At 45.0% G+C, this 19,979-nt stretch overlaps 1 protein-coding gene across 1 annotated transcript in view; it reads left to right on the forward strand.

The window, feature by feature from the left end:
• Positions 1 to 19,979, forward strand: part of LOC147888934 (cyclin-dependent kinase C-1-like) — an 84,150-nt gene that overhangs the window by 29,175 nt on the left and 34,996 nt on the right. Inside the window, exons 4-6 of the mRNA XM_087392291.1 lie at positions 12,871 to 12,924; positions 13,031 to 13,140; positions 13,305 to 13,377. Of these exons, the coding sequence (XP_087248417.1) occupies positions 12,871 to 12,924; positions 13,031 to 13,140; positions 13,305 to 13,377 (237 nt within the window). The remainder of the gene's footprint in view (positions 1 to 12,870; positions 12,925 to 13,030; positions 13,141 to 13,304; positions 13,378 to 19,979) is intronic.

Genomic DNA, 19,979 nt, shown 5'->3' on the forward strand with positions numbered 1-19,979 from the left:
TGAACTTATATCCGTTTGGTGATTGATCAGCCTTGTACATGACATTGGCACTGCAGGGGGGTGTTAGAATTATAGATATAATTCAGCAGTGACCAATGTAATATAATAAGCTAGTTAGGGGCACTTTTTTCTCTTTAAGAGGTTTTTTCCCCTAACCGCAGTTAGTTCACTAACTATGGTTAGTGACTACTAAGGTTTTGTCACTAGGACAAAACCTTATCTCTCTCTCATTGAGTTGTACTCTTACACACTCTTCTATTGCAACTCAGCTTTCAGCTTCCAAGCTTCCAGCTCTCACTCTCTCTTGCTCTCTCTCACTCACCATCTCCTCACAAAAAATACCAGGTATTCTGAGACGTTTCCAGAGTACTTCAGCCCATCCCATGGAGGGGGGTTTGTAGGCCATCTCCTGGTGGTTCTAGTGATGCCCTATAGGCCATGGTATGTGCCTTGTAGGCATAAATATAGGCACTTGTAGTGTTAGTGCCTTTTAGGTCACATAGGACACTTAGTCCTATGTGACACCTAGGACACTTAGTCCTAGGTCTAGGTACAAGTATCTTGTACACTCTTTTTCTATGATCCAAGTTTGACGTGACGGCTAAGACTTGTGCGACGCTTTGCTACCTGCACTCTCTCTCTCTCTCAACCGATCCTACACTCGCCTGAGCGAGGGGCATGGAGACCTCACTCGACACGGAGAGGGACCATAGCACATACGATCAGGTTCGGACTATCTCAGCACTCCTCAGAGGGGACGGCTAGAGACAAGGTGTCACTCTGGACATAGCCCGCCGGATTCAGAGATCGAGGAGACCACATCCCTTGCTGCAGTGCAAGGTAGCTCGAGAGACACAAATCCGAGGTATTCTCGCAGCTCACCGGAGAGCCACCACAGTGCCGAGCTTCGATCTCTGAGCCTCAGCTTTGATTTTTGAGCCTCAGCTTTGATTATGTATTTGAGTTCTGAGTTTTATTGCAATAGCATATCTTTGTGTCGTCGCATCTCAAGCAGATAGAGCCCAATGCAAACTTGATCATTGAATTGAATCAAGCGCGAAAGTGGACCAATGCCATGCCCCTCTTGAAAGAGGCAGTGGTATCGTCCGTGGATCTCGTAGTGGGGCAGATACATAGAAAATGCTCCTTTGTCTCGACCTCCAGCATGCATAATCTGCAGATCGACTACTCTCTAGATACACTTGTAGTCCTCCCTGTCTCAATCCTCAATTGATGGGACTAAACCCGCATCTGTCCAATGGCAATCCTCAAAGCATGTGAGACTCCTCTGTCCTCGAGGTATTGGGGTCTGATGATGAATCCATCCATACTCTCAAGAAGTGATCGCGATAGCCTCCCCAAATCCGAGATGTATGGAGCTGGAGGAGATGTAACCATATGATACGGTTAATCTCATCACATGGGATCGTCTTGGTGCATCCATGCTGTACGCGGTCCATCTGAATACAGTGTGTGGCAAACCATGTGGATATGCGTGCGTACCATACTGTATCAACCCCTCTCTCTACTAGCTGTCTGGATGACTCTAGCACCAGCCTTGGTAGTCTCGTATGGGGTAGGGTCCAAACTCTGTGGAGGAATGTCACTGTTTGAAAAATGGCATCAATCTGGAGAGGGATCATGGTGAGCTGTGAAGGGCCCAAAGGGGGAAGAAAAGCAAGAAGGAGAGAGTGAGAGAGAGAGAAGACTCAAGTGTGCGGGTGTGAAGTGATGAGCCACACCACAAACTCATTAGTTTTATTAGGATTAGGTTTTGCCCTATGACTGTCTTAAGACAGTCATAGGTGTCCTATCTTTAATAAAGAGGTGGCAATGTGCCTTTACCCCAACAACCTCCCACCTAAAGGCCAATGTGCCAAAAAGGGGAGAAAAGAATAAAAATTACAGCAATATACAGTTACTGTATACAAGACCATAAAATAAGAATGGTCTTATCCTAATCCCATGATGTGGCGGCAATGTGCAAACCGCTCTGTAGGCAAGCTCTTAGTGAGCAAATCTGCAGGATTATCATCAGTGTGCACTTTCACAAGCTCAAGTTGCTTGTCTTCCAGTACCTCCCTGATGAAATGATATTTCACATCAATGTGCTTGGTCTTTTGATGAAAGACCGGATTCTTTGCCAACATGATAGCACTTTGACTATCACAATGCAAAACTGGCATATCTCTTGTAATGCCCAAATCTCCCACCAGTCGAGTAAGCCATATTGCTTCCTTGCAAGCCTCAGTGGCTGCAACATATTCAGCTTCAGTAGTTGACAGTGCAACGCATTTCTGCAACCGAGACACCCATGATATTGCACCTCCTGCAAATGTGAAAATATAACCGGTAGTAGACTTCCGGTTATCTGCATTCCCTGCATAGTCTGAATCTGTAAAACCATGCACCAATGCATCCTGCCTACCATAGCATATGCACAAGTCTTTGGTACCCTTGAGATACCTCAAGACACCTTTCACTGCTTCCCAATGCCTCTTGCCTGGATTTGCCATATACCTGCTGATGACTCCCACCGCAAAAGCAATATCCGGACGAGTGGCAACCATGGCATACATCAAAGAACCAACTGCAGATGCATACGGAACCTTGGCCATTTCAGCCTTATCATCATCTGATCTGGGGCTGTCCTTACTGCTGAGTTTTAAATGTGGAGGCAACGGGGTACTAATTCACTTCCCCCCCTCCATTTTAAAGCGCTGCAGTACTTTGTCAATGTACTCCTTCTGTGACAGAAATAAAAGTCCCTTGGACCTGTCACGAGTAATCCGCATGCCAAGAATATGGTTTGCATCACCCAAGTCTTTCATGTCAAAAGACTTATGCAGTTGTTTCTTCAAAGCACTAATCTCATCCTGAGATTTACTGGCAATCAGCATGTCATCCACATATAGAATGAGAAGCATCAAACTGCCATCCTTTGCCCGTTTGGTGTACAAGCAGTGATCGGTCTCACACCTATGATACCCTTGGGACTGCATAAAGGCATCAAACTTCTTGTACCATTCTCTTGGTGCCTGCTTGAGTCCATACAAGCTCCTCTTGAGCTTACACACAAGCTGCTCTTTCCCTTTAACAGCATATCCCTCTGGCTGACTCATATAGATCTCATCATGGAGATATCCGTGAAGAAAAGCTGTCTTCACATCCATCTGACATAAATCCATGTCGTCATGAGCAACAAGAGCTAACACTGCTCTCAAAGTAGTCATCTTGACTACAGGGGAAAAGATCTCATCAAAGTCAATGCCCTTCTCCTGCTTAAATCCCTTGGCAACCAATCTGGCCTTATACCTCGGTAAAGCATTTGAATCCACTTTGACTTTGTAAACCCACTTGCATGGCAAAACCTTTCTGCCTGCAGGTAGCTGCACCAAGTCCCATGTATCATTTTGAAGTAGGGAGTCCATTTCTGACTGCATGGCTTTCTCCCACTTCTTTTTCTCTGTTCTTCCCATAGCTTCCTTGAAGCTGGAAGGCTCACCACAATCTGTCAGCATGATAAAATCAGCCACATTATTGGCTCCTGGAACAAACCTGGCAGGAGGCCGTTGTACACGGGAGCTCCTCCTAACAAAATGTTCCGGATTAGGCTGCTGTCCAGCCTGTTCGTCATGCATGACGGGTGGCTGTACCACCATATCTGGCTGTTCTGCAGCCCCATCTGCTGGTATATCCAGTGGTGCATCATTGGCAAAATTATCTGGCTGATTTTCAGCCTGTATACCCTCTTGAACAGGGTTATCTGCAGCAGCCTGCTGCTGCATATAAATGGGCATTCTTTGCTGTCCAACATCATCATAAATGACCCTCCTGTATTCCACAGGTTGCACGGGTTCCTTGTGTACACTATCCTCTTTAAAGATGACATCATTGCTGCGTATAATCTTCCGTTTAGCGGGATCCCATAACCTGTACCCCATTTCACCTTCATCACCATAACCCATAAAGATGCATCTGATAGACTTTGGCTCGAGTTTGGTGCGCAGTTCTTTGCGTACATGAGCAAAGCACTCGTAGCCAAATACACGTAAGTGCTTATATGAAGGTGGCTTGCCAGACCACACCTCCTCTGGCACTTTCAACTCCAAAGCCTTGTTTGGCGACCTGTTAATAATGTGAACTGCTGTTTGCACGGCTTCTGCCCAAAAGCCATGGGGTAATGCAGCATAAGACAACATACATCGAACCTTCTCCTGAATAGTTCGATTCATCCGCTCACTTGCACCATTTTGAGATGCATTATGAGGGGCTGTGAGTTCCTGTTTGATGCCCTTAGCTTGGCAAAACTGCACAAAAGCATGTGACACATACTCACCCCCATTATCGGATCTGAGGCATTTCAGCCTACGACCTGTCCGATTCTCAACCTGAGCGACAAACTTCTTGAAAGCATCTAAGGCATCGCCCTTACGCTTCAAGAAATAGACCCGCACTTTGCGTGTGGCATCATCAATGAAAGTAATAAAATATTTTGCACCCCCTAGTGATAACTGTGGCATCTCACACAAATCAGTGTGCACTAGATCAAGTGGTGCTCTATTCTGGGGAGTTCTCCTCTTATGAGGAGTCACAGAATGCTTGCCAAATATACAATGATCACAAGTAGGCAAATTTGAAAAAGAAAGAGACGGCAGATAACCCAAACGTGACAGTTCTTGCATTCCTTTAACAGACATGTGTCCCAACCGGCTATGCCACAATGAAACCTTTGGCAGCTCGGTTATGGCAACAACATGATTACCCACACTGGAAACATAAAGAGGGTACAAGGTATCACTCTTAAAACCCTCAGCCACTACAGCCTGGCCATCAGTAATCACCCATTTGGAATCCCCAAATGTGCTGTGGTAACCACTGTCATCCAATAAGCCAGTGCTGATCAGATTTTTCTTGATTTGCAGCACATGGCGGACACCATCAAGCATGAATATGCGTCCATCAGGAAATACTATCTGTATACTGCCAATCCCTGCAATCTGACATGCATAGTTGTTCCCAAGATGAAGAACTCCATGAGTACCTGTGTAGGAAGTAAACCACTCCCTATGAGGAGTAACATGAAAAGAAGCACCTGAATCCAAGAGCCAGGTGTGCATGTCATGGCCATCAATAACCAAAGCATGTGCTATTACAGCAGAAGAGCATAAAACATCATGTATGTCACTGTCACTGTCCTCTGCTGCAACATTCACTGCATCCAAGTCATCTGCCTTGGCCTTGCCTTTGCCTTTGCTTCCATTGCGTGCATCCTTTGTTTCAGCCTTCTTGGCTTTCTGATCCCGTATGAACTTGAAGCACTTAGACTTCACATGTCCCTTCTTGCCACAATAAAAGCATTCAATATCCTTTTTGCCACGGGACTGACTGCGGGATTTGGACTTACTAGCAGATCTCCCCTTCTGCTGAGTTCTGCCTCTATCCTGTACCTGCAAGGCATTTGAAGACTTGCTGCTCGCATTATTCTTCCTAGAGAGCTCTCTACATCAGCATACATAAGAGTGACATTCGAATTTGACAGGGTGGTCTTGAAAGTGTCCCAACTCTCAGGGAGGGTACACAACAAGAAAGTAGCCTTGAACTCCTCATCAAGGTTCAATCCCTGTGCAATCAGCTGTGTAAAGATGGCATTGAACTCACTCAAGTGTGAGGTCATAGCTGTACCTTCCTTCATGCGAAGATCAACCAGCTTCTTCAACCAATAAACCTTACTGGCTGAGCTCTTTTGGGCATACAATTCTTCTAGCCTTTGCCATAGACCATAAGAGGTCTTTTCAGCCTGAACATTGAACACAAGAGTGTCAGAAATAGTGAGCATGATAGCTGCCCTTGCGGACAAATCAAGCTCTTCCCAGTCATCAGCTGCCATGTCAGATGGCTTGACACCCTTCACCCTTATGGGCTTAGAAATCTTCTTTAACAGAAGTACATTCAAGCACTGTTCTGCCCATAATGCATAATTGTGTGCTCCTTCCAGTTTCTTTATGTTCAGAATTGAAGATTCACTTCCCCCTGATGCCATATCAGATAGGGAAAGTACCTGACTCCCTGGAAGTTAAAAAAAAAAAACAGAATAAAAATTTTGATTTCTCAGAAAAAACCTGCTCTATCAAGAGCCAGGAGCACTCACAATAGTGCTGTTTTTTACTGTCAGGAAAATCTGCAGCAAAACAGTAAATGTCCCTGCAAATACTGTACCTTCTGACACACTGTACCTTGCTCAAATAGGCATAAACCGTAATTTCAGAATGCTGCAGCTGCTCCACAAGTGCTTTAACAGTGCATCATCAGCTGACAAAACACAAAACACAGCTGTCCGCACAAAACACAGCTGTCCTGATCACTTCTCCCACCTCAGATGAGGTATTGCATTGATTGAATATGCATAAACCACTTGGCATACACTGTTGTGTTCACAAAAAAAAAAAAAATCAGACACTTCAGCCTGTCACAAGCCTGCAACAGAAAAATGGGACAAATCCCAAGCAATCACCCTTCTGCCAAGGGGATAAAAGGCATCTGAAGATCTCTGACGGTAACTCAAGTGCTCTCAAGCAAAATCTGAGCAAAAGCCCTTTGATCTGACACTTGTACCAAGTGAAAACAACCTCAACACTGAGGTAGCATACAAAATGTAAATCTCTCTGACAAAATCAACTATCAGTGTAATGCAAATACTGCCCCTGTGTAGAAATGGCATACACAGATCTCAACGTACAAACACTCAATGAGGAGCCTTTTGAGCTCTGTCAACGATGGACAGTTAGGGACCGAGTAAACTCGATGCGCCCTGGCCAAGCGTGGCTCAACTGAGGTTCTCTGAGTGTTGCACAAGAAATGTGACCTGCAAGAAAATGTCACCTCGACACTGCGGAAATCGAGACAAATGTGTGCTCTCTGGCACCACACTGCCTCAAGGCATACAAAGCATCACCTGCCGGGCAAAAGCCCTATGATCTGCTCACCCGGAAACTGAGATTCAAGCCCAGTAAAAGCATAAAAGTCCTCTGCAAAATCAAGGCATTTCTTTCACGAAAAACAGACAACTGTGCAATCAACCACACAATGTGGTTCTCTTCACCTCAAGCACGAGGTAAATGAAGGTACTTGCTGTACTTTCAAGAAAAACACAGTTTTGTGAACTGAAAGATGATCCTGAATCAAGAGCAGAGAGTTCTTTCTCCTTCTTTTTCTTCCCAAAGAAAAAATCTGCGCCTGCTGTACTTCCTATACCTGCGCAGTCCTGCTGTACTTTCTGTACCTGCGCAGGGTACGGAATCCCAGAAGAGGAAAAAAAAATTTCGGAAGTTCTTCCTCTGATGCAGCTCCCCGCAGGTACGGCAGCTTCGTCCGTACTGTAAGGACGCTCGTACGGAGTCCGTACGACCGTACGGACGGCCGTAGGGTCGTGTACCTTGCTGTAGCCTGTGCGACGCCCGAGGGCTTAACAGCTAGCAGCTGCTATGCAGCTGCTGGCGTGACACAGCGCCGCCCTGCTGCAGCTAGTAGCTGCTATACAGCCCGCGCCCAGCTCTATGCCCGCGCCCGCGCCCGTGCCCTGCTCGATGCCCGCTGCTGCCTGCAGACCTGCGACGCCCGTTCGTACGGATGTACGGACGACGTACGTCCGTACGGCGCTGTCACCTGCTGACCAGGTAGAGGTCGAGGGGGGTGGGTAGGCAAGGTTAGAGGGAGAAGTGGCTCTGATACCAGTTGAAGGGCCCAAAGGGGGAAGAAAAGCAAGAAGGAGAGAGTGAGAGAGAGAGAAGACTCAAGTGTGCGGGTGTGAAGTGATGAGCCACACCACAAACTCATTAGTTTTATTAGGATTAGGTTTTGCCCTATGACTGTCTTAAGACAGTCATAGGTGTCCTATCTTTAATAAAGGGGTGGCAATGTGCCTTTACCCCAACAACCTGGTATCAGAGTGCTTGTACTATTTGATGAGGGAGTGAGGGCTTACTCCAAATCATCCTAGACCCCATAGTCACCTACATCTGCTCAAATCTCCTCCACTTTGTCGCCGAGAGATCACTCCCCCAGAAAGGTGCTGCATACATGGTAGTCAACCTCATTAGGGTGTCGAAAAGCCAACTCTTCGTTGGTGGATTTTGAGAGTGTTTTTGGTAGCACTGCCCCTCTAGTCGAGCCAAAGCTGTGCCCTGGGTGCATGAGTCATCGTGAAAAGTGATCCTATTAAAACTAGCCCTAGTTATGTACTGTCTCCAGTGGTTCACCTCGGTAAGTAAAGCTATGTCGGTGAAGCATTGCACACGAGGTGTTGAAGATCATAACCTTGGTCTTCCCAAGTTTAACTGTTAGATCCCTCTCTCTATAGAACACATCTAGGGCCTCTAGATGTCTCTGCAACCCCTCTACTGAGTATGATATTAGAACTATGTCATCTGCGTATAGTAGTATCTGCATCATTAGGTAACAGTGAGCTCTTGCCTCCCAGCAGTCTATAGAGGATGTGATCTCATCAATGTAGAGCCCGAAGAGAACTTCAAAACATACCAGGCCGCTTGAAGGGCTTGTGGCCGACCCTTTCTGCTGTCCCTTGTGTGGGAAGACTGCACCAAACAGACGCCTTGTAGTGCTGCCTCAAGATTGCCCTTTGTTGGTGCTCCGAACTGTTGCCTCAAGTTGGCTTGGGCAGGCTGCTCCGGATCTCCTTGGACCTCTATCATCAACTTGCCTCGAACCAGCCCTACAATCAGCGCCTCCGAAGTGCCTTGGATCTGCATAGCAATGCTCTAGATTTGCGTCAGCTCAGCGTTCCCTTTGTCCCTCATCAAGGATGACGTATGATGCCATGTGAGAGTTGTGCACGTGTAGAAACGTGTGTGTGTGTGTGTGTGTGTGTGAGAGAGAGAGAGAGAGAGAGAGAGAGAGAGAGAGAGAGAGATAGGCAATAGCAACTGTATATTCTAGGGTTACAACCACAGCCAAGGGGGCTGGTCAAAGAGAGAGAGAGTGCTCCAAGGGAGGCCCCCAACGTGAGACCACGAGTGGAGAATGGGGGAGCCATTTATAGGCCCCCCAGCAGGCCTGGTCGGCCAGCTTTGGCTGGCCTTGGACCGACCAGCAGGTCGGCTGACCTGACCAGGCGGGTCGGTTGACCCGCCCTGGTTGGGGCCCAGTTTGGGCTCCCATCTCAGCGCTCCCAGCGTGCTAAACTAGCCTATCCAGGCATCTCCCCAACCTACCTCTCTAGGTGGGTACACCCACAATAATAGCCCTCTTACTATGCGATGCCATACTCTAACAGGCACCGTGATATATTAAACTCATCAAGTGCAGCAAATGGCCAGCCTGGGTTGACCCAAACTAGGTTGGATCAGGTCGGTCTAGTTTGGTTGACGTGGTCAACCAATATATAAGGGGCCTCAGCCCCCCCTCCCCCCCCATTTTGGGGCATTCAGCCATCAGTTTCACCTACATTTCGCGGCTCCATTCAGCTAGCATATGACAGCATCAGCATGGAGATTAGGGTGTCTCCTCCTCAGTAGTCATCCAGCATTATCAGTAGCCCGCATGATACATATTTGTATCCATTTTAAAGTAATTTGTAGTCCACCATTCAGGCATTTTTGCCAGCATTTGTAAATCATAAATAAAGCATGTGTACAATAGAAATCTCACATGTCCTTGTTGCTTGATTTTTCTATTTGCATACCTCTATGTACACACATTTTCATTGGGCTCCTGTCTTCACCTGTGTGCATTTACACCTTGCGGCAAAATAAGGGATGGAAATTTTTAAATCTCTGGCAGGCATTGTTGCAGTGCTGAGAGCAGAAATGGAGGGACTATTTGGGTCAAAATCTGGCAAGGAGTTCCTGCCAGCAATATGGTCCCCCTATCGATTCTTCCTGTAGCTGGTATGGCTCCAGAACAAGACTGAACACTTCCGCTGCCACAATAGGTTGGCTGGTCTAGGCTGATCGCGGGAAGAAGCTGGCATACACCCACCTCTTTCTTCTGAGGTTGGGCAATGAAATCGGCAGGCTCAGCAAGCCCAACACGTGCTTCCATGTTGGGTGATTTCTTCAGTCCTCCCCTATCACGGGATTGTGCCTCAACCATGGCATTTGAGCATGGAGGACGTCCTGCAGCAGGCTGCCCAAGGCAATATCAGCACCAGGAGTTCAGATGGAGGGTTGCTCTTCTTTTTTACTTTATGATGAAGATAGATACAGATAGGCATTTTCTCCCAACTCTCTTCTCTCGACTCGTGAATCTTGAGTCTTGACTATAATTGCTTTTAATTCTGACTACAATAGTACAACTTACTAATAGCCATTGTGACTTTTAACATATATAGGTTGCAAGGATCAAGGTGGTAATTGCTTAAGACGAACATGAATGAAACGTTGGGTGCTGATGACGTGGGTGGGGTTGTCATAGTAGCTAGTCCGTGCTATGTAGTTTTCAACCTTATGAGTGACTGTCATGAGATTGAAACTACACACTGTCTTGTGTTTTTAGAGGATGAGTTGGGCATGTTCTTAGATTCATATGCGTGTGCGTGTGTGTGTGAGAGAGAGAGAGAGAGAGAGAGAGAGAGAGAGAGAGAGAGAGAGTAATAGCTGTTCCACTCTGGGATAGCTATGAATGTACATTCTTCTTAATGCAAAGTTTCTTTTACCCAAAAAAAAAGATGTGTGTGTGTGTGTGTGTGTGTGTGTGTGTGATGGAGGCAAAGGCTTTTGCCTCGTTTTCCCGGTGCTTGTTTTGACAAGCCTTTCTGGCTATGTAGTTTTCACCTTGTGAGGTATGGCTATGATATTCTCTTTATTGGGTTCGTTATTGGGCACTATGGACTCTATGGAAAGATCATAATAATTGAGTCTTTGGTGATCCATCTTTGGCTAAGTGTCAGTTCTTTCAGGCATCGTTAAGACAATCATTGTATGATTGTCTACATGCACGGCATCCAGATTATTCTACTTTCTTGTCATATAATGATATCTTTTGAAAACTTGTAATTGGCTGTCCCCTTTCATGGGCCTGTTCTTTGTAGTATAATGACAAATGGATTTCACCAAAAAAAAAAAAGGAAGTGTGTGTGAATCATAGTCTTTGGAGATTCTACTTTTTCCATGTTCCTCTATTTTCGGATGTCCCTCAGGGAATCTGTCTGTCAGATAAATTACTCTGTTTACTTTCCTCACTATGGTTTACTTTCCTCACTATGAAATCTTCTGATGTTGTAATTGCACGTCTCCTCTTTGGGGACCGCTTTTTGTAATTTAAACATACATGGATTTCACCAAGAAAAAAAGAGAGAGTGTGTGTGGATGGATGAAATGTCCCATACATGGGATGGCTACTCTTTGCCATCCTCTATTCAAATCCCTAGAGCTATTTATGAATTCATTTCTATTGCTCGATAGAGATGCCGATGTGGCTCGTGTTTTCACACAGGATGTGCAGATTTCCACATATCAGCTACCTCACGCAGGAGAGAGATGTGTTAGAAGCCCATTGAGTGGTGGGAGACGTAGGCCATGGCACTTCGAACTTGTGGGTCTTCTGCAGTTTGCATCCTTTCCCAAGGGAGCATTTAGATTTGCCGTTAAGCACGTGTGATGTGCCATATTTCCATGAGATGATGAACCTTAAAGGCTTGCGCCTTGACTCTTATGCCATATTACCAGGAGATGATGAACCTTAAAGGCTTGCCCCTTGGCTTTTATTCTTAGCTTGGCAAATTGTTCTTTACAGTTGCCTTTATGATCATAATTTGTTCTATAGGATTGCTCTGAAGGAGCTTGTGAGAGGAATTAGAGTGCTTACTCACTCGTGCAAACGAAGATCAGAAATCAATTGAGCACACAACAATTACAGAGGATGGTGTTTTGCAGGGCAAACCTTAGGTTTGTGGGGAGGTTGAGGTCATTAGAGGGACTAATGCAGGTATATATCTTATGATCAAGGACCAAGGTTGAATGCTTATTTCAAAGTAAGGTATGACCAATGCTAACTTGAGTCTTGTAACTTGCAACAATGCAGGTGAACCCAGATCGTGTCAAGCTCACCCCAGATGATGATGCTACTGCTTGAGTGGATGCGGAGTAGAAGGAGATAAATGCCCAGCATAGGGAGTTGGAGATTGTGGATAGGTGTGTGAATCGTACTCGTGGTCGTATGAGCACACAAATCATTATTTTAGTTGGTGATGCTCCACTAGGTCGAGACATAGGATGTGGACACATGAACGCTGGCAAGGATGAGGTTGTGGGTGTGGGCGTGATTATCTCTCTGATCTCCTTGCTCTGGTGCCATAGGAGTTCGCAGAGGGGGAGGCATTGGAGGCTCTTGAAGAGGTGGTAGAGCGAGAGCCTGAGTATGACAATGAGGGCAATAGTCAGTGAGGGAGACTTTAGGTCTTCTTCATCATGCAATAGTGACTCTTATGATGATGGTGATGATAAGGAGGATGGCTCTGATAATGATCAGGATCCAATGACTTGTCCTCGATGAGCATTGAGTGACAAGTCATTACCTACTACTAGTAGCAACGAGCATCATGATTTATGGCACATGCACACATTCCTATTTAGGAGGACATTACCTGCAGGTGAAACTTTATTAGAATATCTTTACTACTATTTATTTAGCTTGGACCTTCGTTGCTGGAGCCGAGGCTCAATTATGCAGGTTGATGTTTGAATGTACATCTATGAGCCCTCCCCTTGAAAATTTTAAAAATATAAAGTCACGCCTCTTATGCCTCTTACCACTATGCTTCTGATCCCTTGCAGGCCCACAGAGGCATGGATAGAGGTAGGCAGGTGAAGCCTTCAAATGTTGTTTCATGATATTCGATATTGCTTCTTGCAGGGCCTGAGAAGGAGGAACAAGGGAAGTCAGGGAAGGATGAACAAGGAAGGACGGGTGGGACCTCCGATTATTGTTTATGGCATTTTGTATAATTTCTGGGAACAGCGAAAGGTTTAGCTATAAATCTATGTCTTTTGAATGCATCTGTTGCTTACTGCAGATGGCAACAAATACAAAGGCAGCATATACATGGTATTTGAGTACATGGATCATGATCTGACAGGCTTGGCTGATCGTCCAGGGATGCGATTCTCAGTACCTCAAATAAAGGTAATCGAAGGCTCCTAGCAGTGTTAATTTAGCAAGTGTACATGAACGTGCTGGTGCTTCTATTAAACACTGCATGAATGGTTGAGTGCATTCTGTCTGCACCTACATGCATGTTGGATTCATAGTATTAAATCAGGCTTGGTATTATCTTGCTGCTTCTGCAGTGCTACATGAAGCAGTTGTTGACTGGACTGCATTATTGTCATGTGAATCAAGTTCTGCATCGGGACATAAAAGGTATTGATGATTCTCAAGGTTTTACTTTTTAGAAGGATTTCCTCGTGTGCTTAAAGGCGTTTTCCTTTCATAATGGAGAATGCTTAGTTTAAGGTTTTCTAAATGGTCTGTAGTGTGGGGCCCGTACAATTTATACATCCCTTGTAGGATGGACTATTCTGCTATTGTAAATGCAAGGATTGAGGCTATTAGGTGGACCATGCTTGCATTCATCATAGCTTTAATTGTCGTGAGCCCATGGGGTTAGCCTGTTAGGTTGCCGGAAAGAAATGGAGCTGAGAAACGGAGCTTTGAAGCTGAAATTTGCAGCAGCACAAGAGTGCAAGAGAAGTACAAGTGAATTGATGGTACATCACTTTTAGGTCTAATGCTGAAGCCCTAGCCCAGTCAACCCATTATAAGGTTGGCTTTATGCTAATGAACATTATAATAGTGCACAGCGTGCACACCAGCACACACACTAGCCTACAAGGCCATAAATATTTATTGAACCCCCCTCCATGATATGGGTGAAGTACTATGGAAACGTCTCAGAGATACTGGAGCATCCAAGAGGATAGAGCAACCTATGGAAGTACAGGGATGACAAAATCATTTAACAAATGGAATCAAGGGTAAAGGTTGCCGAAAAGCTTCAAACTTGAGTTGTGAAATCGCCTTGGTGAAGATATCTGCCACGTTGTTGTAAGAGTGGTGTGCAGTGCGGAAGCATACATCAGAGAGAGAGAGAATCGACACAGATAAAGGCAATGGCAACTGTATAATAGCAGGGGAACACACCAGAAGAGGAGAGAAATGCTCATGAACCATAGAGAGGGCAGGGCTATAAATAGCCTACCACATAGGTCGACCTAGGGCTAGCCAACTGGCCAACCCCAGGGTCAGTCAACCAACCAGGCTGGTTGGTTGACCCGGCCTCCAAGGCGGTGTGACCCGACCAGGGTGAGGGCCATAAATGGCCTGGCCAACCAGTCCTTGAGGCTGGGCCATACAGCCCCGCCAACAGCTGTGGAAAAAAGCGTCCAAACACAGTCTATCCTAACCTGAAAAAGGGTAGGCACACCCACGCAACATTAGCAAAATGAGTAACACATGCCTTAGCAAGTTGCTCTCTGGAATTAGTCCAAGTACCATCCAAGTTTTTAACCAGCAAATATTTGCAGTTTGCCTCTTATAATGAAAACCCTTAAAGAATTCCTTTGAGAAGCATTCCTTATCAGTGAAAGCTCTTTGTCTGGCCCTGGTTTCCCATTTCTCCACCTTCCAGTGGCTATTGCAGTGCCTGACATAGGCACACACTCGCACGCGCGGGCACAAACACACACATATGTAATGAACTAATAGTGCACAATAGTCTAGGACGAACTTGCAAGTCTTTCCTGCAGGCCGAACCAGAAGCATCTGTCAAGCCTACATGTAGCCTGTAGGCCTAGCTCACTAGCAGATATGTCCTGCAGCAGGCCTGAAGCAGCAGTATACAGGCTTGTCTTAGAGCCGCCAGGCCTCTATCGTTACCTCAGCCAATTACAGATAGGCCCTAGATCGCACACCCACCAGGCCCAAGTCCTACTGAAGAAGAGCTTGCCATGAAGGCACCACATTCAACTGCCCACCCGTGCAAACATTGCAGACTTTTTACATGCTCAGCACCTAATCCTTCACAACCTAGAACAAGTAGTGACATATAAGATTATAGCAAGCTTAGCAAAAGGGGCAAGATCACAATAGGTCAAAGGGTTTTATCTGTAAACAATGAGAACGAATCCCTTGCTTTTATTCATTGCTTCCAAAGGATGGATGCCATCGAAGAAGAACCAAAATACTTGTTGAAGAGAAGGGACCGCAGACATTGCCAATTGAAAAGCACCAAGGCAATGAAGGTTCACCAATGTAAATACATGCATGCCAACAGATGGGTACATGAGCTTCAAATTCATGACTACGTGGAAATTAGGATATTCGTTATACATAAATGACAGCTTGGTTCAAGGGTGAGATTATGCATGCATGTGAGAGCCAAAGACTAGGTAAGTGAAAGGGGAATTCAAAAATCTAATATAGGATCTACAAAGAGTGGCGGCTAAACTATCAGTAGCGGAAAGGAAAATTCAGCCATACATGAAAGGGATCAAAAGAGGTGAGCTATCAAGTCTTCTGGGATTGACAAAGATGAAATGCCTGATGCAAGAATGTAATGCAAGCAGTGATTGAATCCATCATCCTCAGCTTCAAAGTGGAATACAACCCACCTTAATGAGAAGGATTTGAATGAGAACCTCGTACGTGATGCATAAGTACAATGCTTGTGTGAGGGAAGTTACATATAATGACATGGAGATATTTCTATGGCTTTCAAGAATGAAAATGAGAAACTGGGTGTTGTGTGCTATAGAACTTTATTAGCAAGTGATCAACGTGGACCGAAATAAACAACAAGAGGTCACCAAGAAGGTAGAAGAGTTGAAATAATCGTTGAAGGAAACCTCATTGTGGGTAGAAGAGGGTTGAAAGGGCAGTAAGAGAGAAAAGACCGGCTGCTTAAACGAGAGAGTTCAGCCAACCGCAAAGAAGAGTAGAGATGGACCTTTAGAAGCAAGAATAGGGTCCTTGTGTGAGAAAACAGAATGGAAGCAAGACTGAGCAAAGAGGGAGTGAGCTGAACGTAGTTCACTCCCGAATGTCAATTGAACTGAAGTGAATGAAGTGTGTGTACAAGAAAGAGATAAGGGGTTTTGTCTAAGTGACAAAACCCTATCTAATCACTAACTGAAGTTAGAGATTAGACCGTGGTTAGGGGGAAAAACCTCTAAGAGGGAAAAGTGCCCCTAACTCACTTATTACATTGCATTGGCCATTGCCTAGAATATATTAATAATTCTAACACCCCCTTGCAGTGCCAATGTGGTGTACAAGGTAGTGATCAATCACCAAAAGAAGATAAGTTTAGGGCACTGCGAAATGCCTCAAACTTCTCACGTGGAAGTGCTTTGGTGAAGATGTCTGTAACATTGTGACACATAGATCATACTGATCTCCCCTGCATGCAACTTCTCTCTGACATAATGATAATGAACCTCAATGTGCTTCGTGTGAGCATGAAACACAGGATTCTTTGCCACTGCAATAGCACTCTGACTATCAGTGAGAATAGGAGAAGGACCCTCCAATATGAGACGAAGATCAACGAACAAACGTCACGGCCAAACACACTCAACTGTCGCTGTGAAAGCTGCCCTGTACTCAGCTTCACATGAGGAAGTAGCCACTGTAGATCGCTTCTTGCTCAGCCAAGAAAAGCAAGCGTTGCCCAAAAAGAAACAATTACCACTAGTGGACTGCCTGGTATCATAGTCTCCAGCCCAATCTGAATCACTCTAAGCATGCATTTCCACGTTACCCCCCTGGGAAACATCAAGCCAAAAGACTTTGTGCCTTGCAAATATCTGAAGATGCGTTTTACAGCTTGCCAATGTGTTGTCTTTGGGCTGTGCATATATATGCTCACCTGAGATACTGCATACTGAATATCGGGCCTAGTATTGCACAAGTATATGAGGCATCCAACAGCCTGGCTGTAAAGTGTGACATCCACTGATTCACCGGCATCATACATAGTAAGCTTCAGCCCCGGCTCCATGGGAGTGGCAATAGGCTTACAATCATGCATGTTGAACCTATCCAAGAGTTTCTGCGCATACTTGGATTGAGACATAACGATGCCACGATTGTCTTGTATAAACTAGATCCCCAAATAAAAATTTAACATGCCCAAATCTGTCATGTCAAATTCAGCTTTCAACTCAGCCTTGAAATCTACAATTATATCCTCATTTGACCCCGTGAGCAGCATGTCATCTACATAAAGAATGATGACTAAGATATCCCCCCCATCCTTCTTGATGTAGAGGGTGCTTTTCGTGGGACTATTGTGTAATCCCTTACTTGCCAGGAATGCATCTATCTTGGCATACCATGCACGTGGGGCTTGTTTCAGCCCATATAAAGCTTTGTTAAGCTTGTATACCTGAAGTGCATTGCCAGAAAGTTCAAATCCAGGAGGTTGCTTGACATAAACCTCTTCCTGCAAGTCCCCATTAAGGAAAGCTGTTTTTATGTCCAACTGATGGACATTCCACACAAAATTTGCAACCATTGCAATAACTGACCATATGGTGGTCATCCGGGATGTAGGAGCAAAAGTCTCCTCGTAATCTATGCCCTTCTTCTGTGCATAGCCTTTGGCAAGCAGCCTTGCCTTGTACTTGTCAATAGACCCATCTGGCTTTCTTTTTACCTTGAAAACCCACTTGGTGCCAATGGCATGCTTACCTTGTGGCAAATCCACAACATCCCAAGTCTGATTTTTTTATATGGACTGCAACTCATTGTGCATGGCATGCATCCAATGCACATTATCCTTTGCTTCTTCAAAAGAGTCAGGCTCCTCTTCATCAAGAAGAGTCCCTGCATAAGCTGTCTCAACTGAAAGAGCCCCCTGCGTGCCTTACTGCACTATGAGTCCTGCCAGGCAATGGAGCCTCAAGCCTACTCTTCCTGAGAGTCTGAAGCAACCAATTCGGGACTGTTTTGGCTGTGTGTATCTCTTGAATCTCTTGCCTGACAACTTCATCCACACCCTGAGGTGGTACAAAATCAGCCGGTGGCTGAATCCAGGCATGTGGATCTGGAGGAGGTTGCTGTAAATTCTGAGTTTCAGCGGGGGAACCAAATGCTATAGGAAGCATCCCCTCAAACACATCATCTGAAGAAGAAATTCAGCATGTGTATGTGCTGAATTTTCAGAGATTATAACATCTCTACTAACAAAAATCTTGTGTGTAGCAAGATTGTAGAGACGATAGCCTTTGCTTTGTGAACCATATGCCACAAAAATGCATTTGAGTGCCTTATCTGTCAACTTGTGTCTAAACTCCACAGGCACGTGGGCATATGCAACACAACCAAAAACTTTGAAATGGTCCACTAAAGGCTTTCTCCCATGCCATGCCTCATAGGGAGTGAGTGTCTGTAGGAGCCCAAAAGTTGGCACACATGAGGCCTTCAAGCCAAAACCTGTGAGGCAACTTCTTACTTGTGAGCATGCATCTATCCATCTCCATGGCAGTGCGATTCTTCTGCTCAGATTTGCTATTCTGTTGAGGTGTAGGCCTCACTGTAAGCTGATGCGTGATGCCTTTCTCCTAAAAAATGCCTCAAATTCATGAGACATATACTCTCCCCCTCGATCTGTGCGAAGTGTCTGCAACTTGAGTCCTGTCTCGTTCTCAACCATAGCCACAAAGTGTTTGAAATGCATAAACACTTCTGATTTTGCCTTGAGACCATAGACCCAAGTGTAGTTGGTGAAGTCATCTATGAATGTAACAAAATAGAGATAACCCGCAAAAGCATGTGTCCTCATGGGACCGTAGACATCACTGTGAATAAGCTGTAATTTCTGTGTAGCTTTCACTGCATTATCCTTCTTGAAGGGAAGTCTATGCATCTTGCCAAGGATGCAACCTTCACATGCATGAGGAGGCGGCGATTCCAAAGGAGGCAATTCATCAACCATATCATGCCTCTGAAGTGTCATTAAGCTGCCATAGCTCATGTGCCCATACCTAGCATGCCATAACTCCGCATTCTGCATCGCAGCAGTGGGAGTGCTAACTGATAATGCAAGATCGAATCTTTTTTCATATAGATCAAGCTGAAAAAGACCCTGATACAAAGTGCTAGACAACATCAAAGCATAGTCATTCTCTTTGTCTTTGACTGCGCACTTGTCATCATAAAAAACAACCTGAAATCCTCCTCTATTGAGTGAGGACACTATATAGTGACACTTAACGAATCCTGCTTTGGTTACCGACGATTAGCACCCCGCACACGCTAAACGTCAGTGCTTAAGCGTCGGAATAGGACCTGTGTGTAGTAGTGCATCATCTTACTCAAAGGTAGGTGATAATACATAAGAATTCAATAGTATACTACTTGTAGGTGAATAGCCAAGAACAGTCTTCAATTAAAATTCTACAAAAAATTTGAACAAAATAGTAAATGCAAACTAGACTAGTTCGGATAAGCAATTTCATTATGCTCTTTGGGCAGCTTATAAATCATTTGCTTCTCAAACTCCATTTTCTCTAGTATATGGCTTGAAGGCTATGGTAACTATGGAATTCGTGGTGCCTATTCCTTGAATTGTTATGGGGGAATGATTGGGTCTAGAGGGATCAGAGGAGCCTCAGCTTCATATCTCAGTTGATTCAATGCCATACTTGGTTCAAATTATCATGTAAAGAAATCACAATGTCTTGAGATTGGAGTACCAAAGCTACCCTCTTCTAACTTTGAATTATAGAACGGTGCCTAAATAATTCATGAAAGACTAATTCACGGCTATCTCCTCAAATAGTTCCCTCATAGTTCCTATGCCATCTTGATAGCATCTTGGATTTTGACGCCATGGGCAATCTTGCCTATCCATGATTCATGGGTAGTATACCGGCATGCATGTGATTTCATTACTGAAAGTAAATTCTTCTTTATGCGTGGCACATCTGAAATTCTGAAATTTGTGCCATCAATGGATGTGA

Source organism: Dipteris shenzhenensis, chromosome 21 (genome assembly GCF_047967505.1).
Source record: "Dipteris shenzhenensis isolate YYH24624 ecotype China chromosome 21, Dip_SZ_1.0, whole genome shotgun sequence".
In the NCBI taxonomy this organism is placed as follows: domain Eukaryota; kingdom Viridiplantae; phylum Streptophyta; class Polypodiopsida; order Gleicheniales; family Dipteridaceae; genus Dipteris; species Dipteris shenzhenensis.